This window comes from Parambassis ranga, chromosome 3 (assembly GCF_900634625.1).
Source record: "Parambassis ranga chromosome 3, fParRan2.1, whole genome shotgun sequence".
Classification (NCBI taxonomy): domain Eukaryota; kingdom Metazoa; phylum Chordata; class Actinopteri; family Ambassidae; genus Parambassis; species Parambassis ranga.
In genome coordinates, this window is record NC_041024.1 from 3706489 (window position 1) to 3718983 (window position 12495).

Here is a 12495-nt window from a genome sequence, read left to right on the forward strand (position 1 = left end):
TTTTTTTATTATTATTATTTTCCCCCGGCTCAAATGAAACTGACAAATTACATGTTAGCAGAAGTGACAACCAACAATATTAGTGGGGGAAAATTCAAAGGAGACACAAACCATTAGGTTGAAATGAAAGCCACATGTGGCCTCATGTTGTGAGAGAGTGGCTCCCTCTGATCCAGAGTCCACTGCAATGTGTAACAGCCTGATACAGGAGCAATAATGTCACCTTCATGTGAAGCCTCTGTCTGTACGGACACCAGCAGTTCAGTTTTGATATAAGGTTCTAATTATAGTCCATTTTTATTTACAGCCAAATCAGGACACTCCTTGCATATAACACTTTATTTGTGATGGCCCAGAAAGGAGAAATGCAGCCAGAAAAAAAAACATGGAGGGTGTTACAATTAAAGCATTTTCTGAAATAAGATCCATCTTGAATAAAGATGCTGCTTTATAATGGGCAGCCTCCATGAAAAGGAAATGGTGAAAGCGATTGTGGTGAAGACTGCCAGACTATGTGTTTATACAGTGTCTGCTGGAAGGAGAGGTGACAGACGGAGGCAGATCTGTCACAGGATACTCAAATTTGCGTTCTACAAATGTATTCAGAAGGTCACAGTCCTGCTGCTCTGCAGCAGCCTCCCTCATTTAAATTTAATAATAACAGCTTTATGCAAAATATGAGACAGTCAGAGGGTAGTAGTAAGGAGGACCGAGGTTGCCGTGTGTTTATGCTCCTGGGCTGCTTCAAGCTATAGCTTAGCATGGCCCGACGATTATATAAAATTGGGACTGATCACAGTGGAACATCGTGCGCAGCCCTTTATCGTTCCATTCATCTGTTTATTCCATTCTTTTGTTTGATTGTAGCTGAAAGCAGAGTTATTATTTATACTCCAGAAAGAAATGGCACAATGACATATTGATCTGTATCTCTCTATTCTCCAAACTGTAAAAGCCTGGGGATGCAAACAAAGAGGCCTGTGGAAGCCATAGTTTTCCATCAACACCAAGGCTTGAAGCATTCCTTCAAAGAAACCTATGGGAAGCACTTTGAAAAACAAAACTCCTCAGATGAAAAGCTTGAGTCGAAAAAAACAAAAAAACAAAATCGCAGTGGCACTGTAACTTTGTATTTGTACTGTAGCCACTGGTTATTACCTAAGTGATTTGGTAAGAAAATCTCCTAAAATCTCTCATTGTGCCTCCTCTGAAGCGCTGTAAGAGGCTTGTCTGAGGTAGAATTGCCTTTAGCTTTTCTATTCCAGCCCAAAACATCGTCTATTCCCTGATGGTGAGTGGGGGATAAAGGTTTGTGTAATTTCCAGCTTATCCTACTTGACTTTCAGGATGAATGGGAGTTAATGAAGAAAGAAGCTCTTTTGTAGTATTACTGTCACACTGTCAGTGAACCAAGAAACAGATCTGCATGGTAATAATGCATCACAGGTCAAGTATACTACAGGGTTCATTCCTTGATAGAAGCTGTTACAACATCCTGTTGGGAAGCCAAGAGAGAATAAAACCATGTGAACGACTGCATGTCGCTTATCTGAAGAAATAAAACACTCGACAGCCTGTCTGCTTTAGGCTCTCACTACTGACCCCCTCTATACAGATTTGTGGGCAGCTGCTCCCAGCTCACAGGCTTCCTACACGCTACCTGACCAGGGTGAAACAGCAGAGTAATGGGAGCAGTCACACATATAGGAACCAATAGAGGTGCAGCAATTGAAAAAAGGGCAAACGGGCTCAAGAATGAAAGTAATTACTCGAGCATTTCCCATACAAGGAGGCAAAGAATCCAGAAGAAAAGTGCATCATTCAAATGCATGCTGAATGAGTGAGTGTCTACTACAGGTCAAACTTGGGCCACTTTGTATTGGCTCACATTGCTTATAGGAACATTACAGCACTCAAAGCTCTTGAGCTTTGTTTGCAAGTCTCAAGGTACTTGGCTGCTTAACAGCAGCTTTAACTCAAAGCTAACAATATTGCACTTATTTTTTTATCAAGTCTAAGCTGCAACTACTCAAACATTTCATGCCTTCATCAGTGAGTAGTTGGTATGATAACAGATGTTCCAAAAAATCATGGCTGTAAGGTTTGCATGAAGTAAAAAATATATTCAAGCATGGCTGACTCCCACGTGTTACAGCAGGAGTCTTCTCCGGGGCGTGACATGTAGGTGTAGACTCTAAACGCTTTGGATTTCTCTTTTGTTTTGGCTCCAACCATCAACAAACGGCAACTTCTGACTGCAAATAATTGAAATTCAGTCCTAATCATTATCTGTTCACACTGTGACATGTCAAAATGTCTCCTGTGAAACCACATTTTAAGGGTCCTAGAGATTTCTGTTATGCCGCAAGCAGCTTCACATAAAATTGACTTGACATGATAATATTGAAAATGAAGGTGCTGGTAGACTAATTTTAATGTAAATGGTGAGCTGCTGCTTATCAGGCTGTGATATGATGAGTGTGTCACAGAGAAAATAAAAAAAGGTGCACTACGGAGGATCAAAGATGATTAGGTTAGTCCCGTCCACTGACCAAACAGGAGATGAGAGGGGCCTTCTGATCTTGAAGCTGATTATTTCCATGCCAGCAGTGCAGGGGACGAAGATCCTTACTGACCAGCTCCTTTAGGGAGCCTTTGAACATAGCGCCAGGTCTGTGGAAGTGTGAACACTGTCTGTCATCTTAACTCTAAGGGAGATACATCTAAGATGAACCAGTAATATTCAGAAGCACACATGCATCAAGGTGAGGAGAGACTTTGAAAGACTTAACAGTAATTAATGCTTAAATATTGTGCTTCGAGTAGAAGATGTCTGTTTTAAACGTGTGCAGCTTTTCAAATGATGACACCTGTAGTTTTATAGGATTGGTGATTAAATATGTATTACCTATGAAAGCCTATAGCATCCTTGGCCAGCCTCCACCACTATGATGGCCGGATGAGTTTTTGCATTTGAACGAGTGCAGTAACTGTACGGAGCCAGAAAGAGAGCCTGCAAGACGCCATCGTTTTCTGTTCCTTTAAGCACAGTTGCTGGCGATGTTTGGCTGGAGAACAGGCTGGTATGATCACTGCCTGTCCCTCACTATCTTTCAGGCCATTCATCTACACAGGCCTGACACCTGTCAAACTGAAAATCCCTCAGCGGAGATACTAAAGCTTCAGTATTTATTGAAAAAGTACCATGGGACTAGAGATGATTTCTTCTTATTTTTATGAGGAATTTTTATGGTTAGGTTTGAAATATTTTGATATCATATGTAAATTTTACTACATGAAATTATCACGTAATTTGATGTATTGTTTCCAAATGGGCCATTTTTCTTTATGAAATCACATTTTTGCATGTGCGCTCAGCCATTTTGTCCCCATGCCATGGTATAAAGAAGGGGTGGTGGAGGAGGAGTTCCAGGTGTGCTTCATGTCATCACCATTGACAGTAAAAACTATGGACAGAGCTTCCGTGGCGTCACCCGTTTGTTTCTGAAGTGGGAGGTTCCAGGACGTTGATGACCGCCACCATGTTGGCAGCGTCACGTCCGCCAAAACTCCAAATATGGACAAAAAGGGGGAGCACGAGCGGGGTTTAGGGGGGCGAGCGATCGTGGAAGCAGGAAACTCACGCTGTGATACGTCAACTGTCTGTCACTCAAGCGGCAACGCCCATAATTATGCATAATTTTAAGTCAGAATACCATTGAAATGAGTGACTTGTAAAAAAATTCACCCCCCCTACAATTGACACTAGAAGAGAACCTATCATCTGAGACCAGAGTGGTTTTTTGTACCAGGCTGTAAACATGTTTTTTTCTGCTGTGAAGTCGGCCATTTTAACATGGGAGTCTATGGGAAATTACTCGCTTTTGGAGCCAGCCCCCAGCTGTTGCGGCGTGAATTACAAGTTTTGACACTTCCGCATGGGCTTCCACTTTGAGCCCCAAAGGTTGCCGCTTGGTCATCACACACACTATCTGATTAGGGTTTAAGCAATAAACACGAGGGTAAGGTTAGGTTTAGCTAAGGCAAAGGTTGTGGTGAATCATAGTGGACGACTCATTTCATGCATGAAACAATACATTTGAAACTGTGCGACTATTTCACATTATGGGATGAGACTGGGCTGGCTGACATTGTTTCTGCACTGGTTAGTCATCAACTGCTGCTTATAGAACCTCTTCCCCACAGAAATGTTTGTAAAGCAGTGCACAAGGTTACTTTAAGTAAATAAAAGTCTCCAAATACAGGTGAACTTCACAATTGTTTGCCTTCTGATCCCTAAGTATGATGGATAAGGGCTGTATGAGGAGCTCTGAGTTGGTCTAGGTTAATTTAGATCCCCATGGAACTCTCACTCCATGGCCCGAGGTGTTTTGAAGCAGGCTATGAGGGAGCTGCAGTCTGAGGAACTATTTTCTGTTATGGAGACATACACACTGACACAGGTACTTAAATACTGCCAAACACTTTCACTTTTTTTCCTTTAAAAAGAAACTACAAGCATGGCTTGTCTTCCATGATGATCACTATAATTATCCCCCGACTTCGTTTGACACCATCTCCACCCAAAATACGTCCGGATGTGGGGGGGATCTGCTACGCAGCGTTCCAGAGGCAAAAGACCAAGAGCCTGACATACTTCTGTCAGAGAAAGAAGAAAGATTGAGAGTTTGCCGACCTCATGCAGGTGTTTTTCTGCATCTTAACAAGGGTAATTCCCAGGCACTGAACCATTTTGTCCTTTTCTAAGCATTTGATGCTGGCATGGTGGATCATCAGAGCATGCACTTCCTTCTTTAACTCTGGAGGATTTCGTGTTTCATTGCTCATGCTGATTAGCAACATTTACTGTGACACAGCTTTGAAGTGTCTGTGCTCACTCTGCATTTAGTTACTCTGACTGCCATTATACAATTGTATAAAATCATTGCTGTTAAGCTGTAAAGCTGTTGCAGGTTAAGATCTGTCCACACTATCTGAACATGAAAGAGATTTGGCTTCTATCTAAACTCCCTGGAAGCACAGACGATCTATCGCATCCTGCAGGTGTGGCTCGGTCTCCTACAAGTCTGTGTTATGAAAGACTTGCCCACCGTTATCTCCCACAAACACTACACTTGCAGCCTGCAAGGGTTTCGTGTTTGTTTGCTTTTTGACTTTGTTTTGTTTGCTTTTAATTTGTCACTTGAACACAAACATAGCAGTGGAAGCAATTTTCATCTTTTAAACCCAGCACATATTTACTTCCCAGCTTTCTTTTTCCTTCTTCTATAAACTGTTGCCGGATATGTAAGAGACCTGCTAATGAGCACACACAGTAATCAAGAAGACTAGAAGGTAGAAATGGTGGAGTGAGGATAATTTGGTCATAAATGGATAACGATAAATAAAGCAGTATAATGTATAGTTTAACTTCAGATATTAAGTAAACAATAACCTCACATTTCTGAAATGTAATGCTCACATTGAAGGTTTAAACAAAACATGATCAGAGCAATGCTGCTTCAAAGGTGGATCAATAAGCTGCACTTTGCTTTTTATCCAAACTGCAGGTGCACTGAAAAAAATAAAAAATTATGTAATATTTCAAAAGGAGATCATCTCAGATCTCAGGCGGCATTCATGATTCAAGACAACAGCTGCAAGTTAAACTACCCAGCTGGGACACAGGCTTCTGAATACAACATAGTTACTTTACAGTCAGTTATTCATTATGATGTGTTTGAGGGTGTTATTTGGCCTCCTCAGAGGTGCATCAAACGTAAACATGGATAAATTATAGTTTAGTTAATAATCAGCTGATTATTATAAACCACTCTTCTGAAATAAAGAGTAGACAGGATAATATGCTACATATGAGCTCAGCTACTGAAAGAATTTGTTACCAAATGATGCTGTGAAACAGGCTTTGGCTAGAGCATAGACAGTGCATAAATATGGAGTGTCTGTGACGTCACCAGTAGAGCCATTTTGAGTCCCTGTGGGAGGCTCTGACTGTCACTATGTTGGCAGCATCAGAACCAGCCTTAAACTCCCAATACAGGCGCCCACCAGAGGTGGAGCAGGAGTGGAGCTGAGGCAGGAATGACGGAAGCAGGAAGCTCACGCTGTGAGTCGGCACGTTCAAGAGCCATCCGCACCCATAATTATGTGTAATTTTAAAATAATTGAAACGAGCGAGTTACACAAACATTCACCCCCGTGGAGTTGTCACCAAAAATGGAACCAAAACAATTTTTATACAAGGCTACAAACATGTTGATTTCTGCTGTAAAGTCAACCCTTATAACATGGGAATCTATGGGGATGGACTTATTTTTGCAGCCTGCCCCTAGAGGCTGCGGAGTGAACTGCATTTTGTTTTTAAACTCCATTGGAGCAAATTCAATGTTGGCCCAAATATTTCCTGCTCTGGAAATGGGGCTTCTTTACTCCCAGAAAGAAGAGAGTCTGAATTGAATGGAATTCTTGTTTCCATCTGTAAATAGAAAATACACAATCATTTTTCTTCAATGGCCCAATTACCTTTGCAATGTAAACATCTTAATAGCACAACAAAGGTGTTTAACTAAAAACCCTGAAAGCAGCTGCAGGGCACGTATGCACCGGTGCATGTACTGTAGCTTATTTGTCTGCATGCTGCTTGCAGACATTCAGTGACCCATTAGTAGCGCACACCTTTCTCTGCCTGGGTTTTTGCCCTGTATCAAACCGCACAGCGCCAAGAGAGAGGAGACGCAGCGGCTCAGGGCAACGAGACACTAATGGTGAGCCCAGACATGCTTTTTGAGAGAAGACGATGACAGGGTGAAAGGTCCACAGAGAAAATGCAAGCAGTCATAAAAAGCCAGAGAGAAAAGGCTTGACCGCTCATATTCTTCTCCTGCACAGTATGGAAGAAATAAAAAAAAAAAAAAAACTGGTGTGGAGTGAGAGCAGATCAAGAGCTGAAATTCTCGAGACAGAGAGTATTTTAAACATGTAGACTTAAAGCTGCACACAGGAGGATTGAGGTTGAACAGGTATTTTTCCAATCTGTATTGTTTTTAGAATTTCAGTTCAAGGTCAAAATACAGTGAAAAGATGTGAAACGGAGGCCAGATTACACAGATAGTACCCCTGTCCTTACTACACTCTGAGTCATAAATCATGCATGTTACTCTGGTTTGAAAAAAATAAATCCTTACCACATTTGCATGTGCTTGTTTTCCATGAATTCAGTGTGCCTTATCCTCATTCATATTCCTGATAAAAATCATATTCATGTCACCTTTTTTCTGCATTAAATAGATCATTTCACTTTATACTCCTGAGGTTCAGAGTCCTGTCACCATGGCTCACAGCTGAGCTGTGTTTAAATGCAGAGGCCAGCAGAGTACATATATATAAAAAAATATAAAAAAATAACACCATCCCATTAGAGGAACCTACAGTACATGCTGTCCATTGGTACAGGCGTGTAATTAGTGAGAGACGGGAGTGGGATGTCACAAAGGAGCTACAGACAGACACTTTCATCCCGCCTGTGTGTTCTTTTTGCCACATACACACTGGACTGACGCCCAAAGTGTCTGACATGTGCAGCCAAAAGAAATTAACAGTTCTGAGGAAAGTGAAAATGGAAGCTGCATTTATTGTTCCGTTGGAATTACTCCGACAACAATCCCAGCCACATTAATGCAACTTTAATTCACTCGCACTGTGTAATTCCTACTGCTGCAATAAAACGGAGCAATTCTAATCTTCACTATCAAAGCAACAAACCGCATGGTAGACAGACAAACAGGTTCTGAAAGGCTCTATGCTGATAATTGGAGGACCTATTACACAAGCATTTTGTATGGTGAATGGCTTATGGAACGTATCTGCAGTGCCTTATTAGCTTCCACATATGACAACATGATGAATATTTAGACAGAAACAGAGATTACCCTCTCTCAATGGAAATTCTCCTTTTGAAAATGAAAAGATATATGTCTTTACATTGCTGTTTACTGTTTAATGATCTCATGACAAATTATTTTAATGCATTATAGATTAACACATCACATATACTTATATTTCTCCATTTAAAAAAGCTATTAAAAATGGTGCAATCAAATCAGAGGCAGCTCCATGTTTCCTAATGAAACACTTCTAAGATGTAGCTGTAACATTAAATTGCACGATTGATGTGAGAAGTAGAGCTTGAACCAAGCCCGAGTCGGAATCAAATAAGGGTTTAAAGTCCTCTGACAATCTGTCTCCATCTATCACCGCTCGGCAGCAGCCTCTGTTTCATATCACCCACAAGGTCAATAGCTTCGTTGTGGCACTGGATGTGTTAAAGTTTTCAAATGTTTGAGGGAACCATTGCAAGAAGTGGCGTGACATTTTTGTCTACTAATTAAAAATGGTTTTGTACAGAGCAGAGACAGTGTGTCACTGATATTGGCAGTAATTGTTTTCAGCACATTCGCACAGCAGGATGCTTACATTCTGTGACCAAGCCCTTTTTATTGATTGGCTGATTCCATTACTTGTGAGGAAAGTCAATATAATGAAATTTCATGCAGAGAAAAGGGGGGGGAGACAGGTGTGCAGATAAAGTCACACAGGAGAAAACTGGATTCCACTGACTCTGCAAATGTAAGAACTGTGTTCTGTTGCTGGGACAGTGTTCCTACAACATCTTTTATTTACATGAAATTCATGTTGCAGTTACGTGTTCCACTCCGAAAGAAAATATTTGCTTTTTGCTACAATATATGCACACGCAGCTTGCTTGTTGGTTGTATAGATTTGGCAAAATGTTTTCACCGGCTTCTATTATAAATGATGCAATTTTCCCCATGTCTCTGCAGGTAAGCAGTAGGATGGTGCTCGGGGAGGCAGGTGGGCACAGCTACTTGGTGGCGTGCTGGCAGCCCATCCTGATCCTGATGCTGGGCACCGTCCTTTCTGGCTCCACCACTGGCTGCCCCTCCCGATGTGACTGCAACGGCCAAGAGCGTTCGGTCGTGTGTCATCGACGGAGACTGGCGACTCTTCCTGAGGGCATCCCCACTGAAACGAGGCTGTTAGACATCAGCAAGAACCGTCTGAAGACTCTGGGGCCAGAGGAGTTCATTAATTACCCTCAGCTGGAGGAACTGCAACTTAATGAAAACACTATTTCATCCATTGAGCCTGGGGCTTTTAGCAACCTTATGAACCTTCGAACTCTCGGTTTGCGCAACAACCAGCTGAAGCTCATTCAGCTGGGGGTGTTCACGGGCCTCAACAACCTCACCCAGCTGGATATTAGTGAGAACAAAATTGTCATCCTGCTGGACTACATGTTCCAGGAGCTCTACAACCTGAGGGCTTTGGAGGTTGGTGACAACGACCTTGTGTTCATCTCACCACGATCATTTCATGGTCTCAGCAACCTGGAGAGCCTCAACATTGAGGGATGCAATCTGGCCTCAGTTCCCACTGATGCCCTCAGCCATCTGCATAACCTGTTGTCACTTCGATTACGCTATCTCAATGTCACTGTCATAAGGGATTACTCCTTTAAGAGGCTGTATCGGCTCAGAGTGCTGGAGATCTCTCATATGCCTGCGCTGGATACTATGAGCCCAAAATGCTTGTTTGGACTCAACCTTACATCACTGTCTGTCACAAACTGTAATCTTACTGATATCCCCTATCAAGCCATCAGTCACCTAAGATATCTTCGCTTTTTGAATCTGTCTTTTAACCCCATTCACACTGTGGAAGGGAACCAACTGTTCAACCTGCAGAAGCTCCAGGCTTTTCATCTGGCTGGCGGGAAATTAGCTGCCATTGAACAGTACTCATTCAGAGGACTCAACCACCTCCATGTGCTCAATGTGTCTAGCAACAGTTTGAGAACCCTGGAGGAGTCGGTCTTTCACTCTGTGGGGAACCTGGAGACCCTGGCTTTGTATGACAACCCGCTGGCCTGTGATTGTCGCCTACTGTGGGTCTTCCGCCGGCGGTGGAGGCTCAACTTTAACAGGCAGCAGCCCATGTGTGCTTCACCTGAGATTGTGCAAGGGAAAGAGTTCAAGGATTTCCCAGACATACTCCCTCCTGAGTATTTCACCTGCGAGAAATCAAGGATCGTGGATTACAAGGTTCAAGAAAGCCATGTAGACGAAGGAACTACAGTTCACTTTTCCTGCCAGGCTGAGGGTGATCCACCTCCTGTCATAATGTGGCTGTCCCCCAAGAAGGAATACATCACCACCAAAACGGCGGGGTCAAGACTGTCTGTGTCTCATGAGGGTACGCTGGAGGTGCGTTACGCCCAAATCCAGGACAATGGCACCTACAAGTGCATCGCAAGTAATGCAGCTGGCAATGACACCAAAGCTGCTCACCTTTTTGTGCATAGCTACTCACGAAATTGGCCCCACCAGCCAAACAAGACATTTGCCTTCATTTCCAACCAGCCTAGCGACGAAGGTGCTAACGTGACCCGGGCCACAGTTCCATTTCCATTTGATGTAAAGACACTCATCATCGCAACCACCATGGGATTTATCTCTTTCCTTGGAGTGGTCCTCTTCTGTCTTGTAATACTATTCCTCTGGAGTAGGGGGAAAGACAACACCAAGTCAAGTATAGAGGTTGAATATGTGCCACGTAAAGAGGAAACGGAGGAGGCCAGTCCGACTGAGGCATCTGTACAATTCAACATGAAAATCATGTGAACCTCAAACGAGGTAACTCAAACACAGACTGCAGTCAGATGCATACTGTCCTTGCTTCAAAATATGTACTCACTTTATGAGCGATAGAAATTGCACAGCAGCGATCGCATCTTGACACTATAATCCTAGACTTTTTTTTTTTTTTTTTTTTTTACTTCAGGGACTGAATCTTTCAAAGCAAATGTTCACTTTCCAATATTCAAACTTCTGTAAATTTGTATTGGCAATACTCAAATCAGTATGTTAACATGCACCCAAAAACCAGAATAATGTGTGTAACCAGATTATATTTTGTATCAAGCACATGGATTACAGTTTACATGTGGGAGGATTAGGAGATTATCCTGCAGGTACTGTTTAATCTTTCTATCAACACAGAAAGAATGTATAAAGCACAAAAAAACTGTTACCTAAAAGACTAAGTTGGGAGCAGATTTAAACCCATCATAAGCATTTGATAAGTATAATAATCATACATTTTAAATAATTATTCTGACATGACGAAAATGTACTTCTGCTTATTGCTCAAAATCTTAAGTAGTTGGTGGATTAGGGAAGTGTATACCTCCGCCTCCTGTCATGTGTCTGCGAGCAGTGGCCTTTAAACTGTTTTTAACACCAGTGAATTGTGTTTTCAAGTTTTCTCAGCACACTCTGCTACTGTCAGCCTGGAGAGAGAAAGAGTTTCTTCCCTGGTTTTCACAGAAATGTAATTTTGCAAGGCGACTTTCAATTTTACTGGAGTATTTCCTTATCCTGGTCAAATTAAGAGTGTGCATGTTAACACACTGAATAAGGAAAAATCCGTCACAGTATGTGCTCCTTTCAGCCAATGGAGGAAGTCTGTCGTTAAATGTATTGACATGTTGCGCTATACATATTTTTTCTGTATTTTATTCTTCCGTGTACATTACGCTATGGCACAATAGTAATGCTTTTGATGGCTGTGGGTTTTGAACATATTACCATCTAAAGAGCAGATTAAAGACCCCCTTTTTGTGATGTAACGCAATTTATCAGTAAACAAAACAACACAATTTGTTTACCTATTTGGCAGCTCGTTGTAAGCGTCATGAGCACAAGTGCCCAAGTCCTAGGGTGATGTTGTCACATACTTCTCAAAAGTGGCAACATTATTAATTTGTTGCCTTAAGTAACCCATTTTCCAGCTTTCCGCTGAGCAATACCCGATGTTTATGTGTAAAAAATGCCTCGTAAGGATTTTTCTGTTGTCTAATTAATTTCACAGTCAAGGTCTGCTCTGAAGATAATGTGTTCATTTACTCTTAAAATACTTGTTTAAGAAGGGAAGGGCAGATGGAAATTCTATTAAAATAAAGAACATTTTATACTATGGGGTGTTTATTTTCTGCTAAATCCGCTATATAAATGAATGAATGATCTCCTGTGCTGCAACTACAGCGGTGCTCACACAACACATTGTGTTATTCATTCAGAACATGAACATGTCCGTAGATATTTGTATATTTGCGCAAAAAGTCCATGTAAAATGGGATCATGTTAGACCATGGTATCTCAAGTCTATTGTCGCAACGGAGTCTGTTCAACCTGAATATTTTACGCCTCAGCTGCCCGTTGAGCACAGTGCTAAAGCCTAATACCCTCAGGATTACGGTGCACAATTGTCAGTCTTCTGATGCACAATGCATATCTGAAGCTAAGGCATACCTACTGCACAGGTCAGTGGAGAGTGGAGAAGATTAATGTTTTATTGAGTATAGTCCTGGATTCTAAGTCAGCACAAAACCTTTCT

General features: G+C 41.9%; 2 protein-coding genes across 2 annotated transcripts in view; one reads left to right on the forward strand and one right to left on the reverse strand.

The window, feature by feature from the left end:
* luzp2 (leucine zipper protein 2) overlaps nt 1-12495 on the reverse strand; it is a 197387-nt gene that overhangs the window by 161689 nt on the left and 23203 nt on the right. The gene's annotated exons all lie outside the window — the stretch shown is intronic.
* Nucleotides 8850-10781, forward strand: LOC114433220 (leucine-rich repeat and immunoglobulin-like domain-containing nogo receptor-interacting protein 1-B). Its single transcript, XM_075353394.1, has one exon. The coding sequence runs from the start codon at nt 8850-8852 to the stop codon at nt 10719-10721; it is 1872 nt and encodes a 623-aa protein (XP_075209509.1). The 3' UTR covers nt 10722-10781.

Coding starts and splice junctions, on each gene's coding strand:
- LOC114433220 (XM_075353394.1), top strand. CDS start 8,850: ATGTCTCTGCAGGTAAGCAGTAGGATGGTGCTCGGGGAGGCAGGTGGG.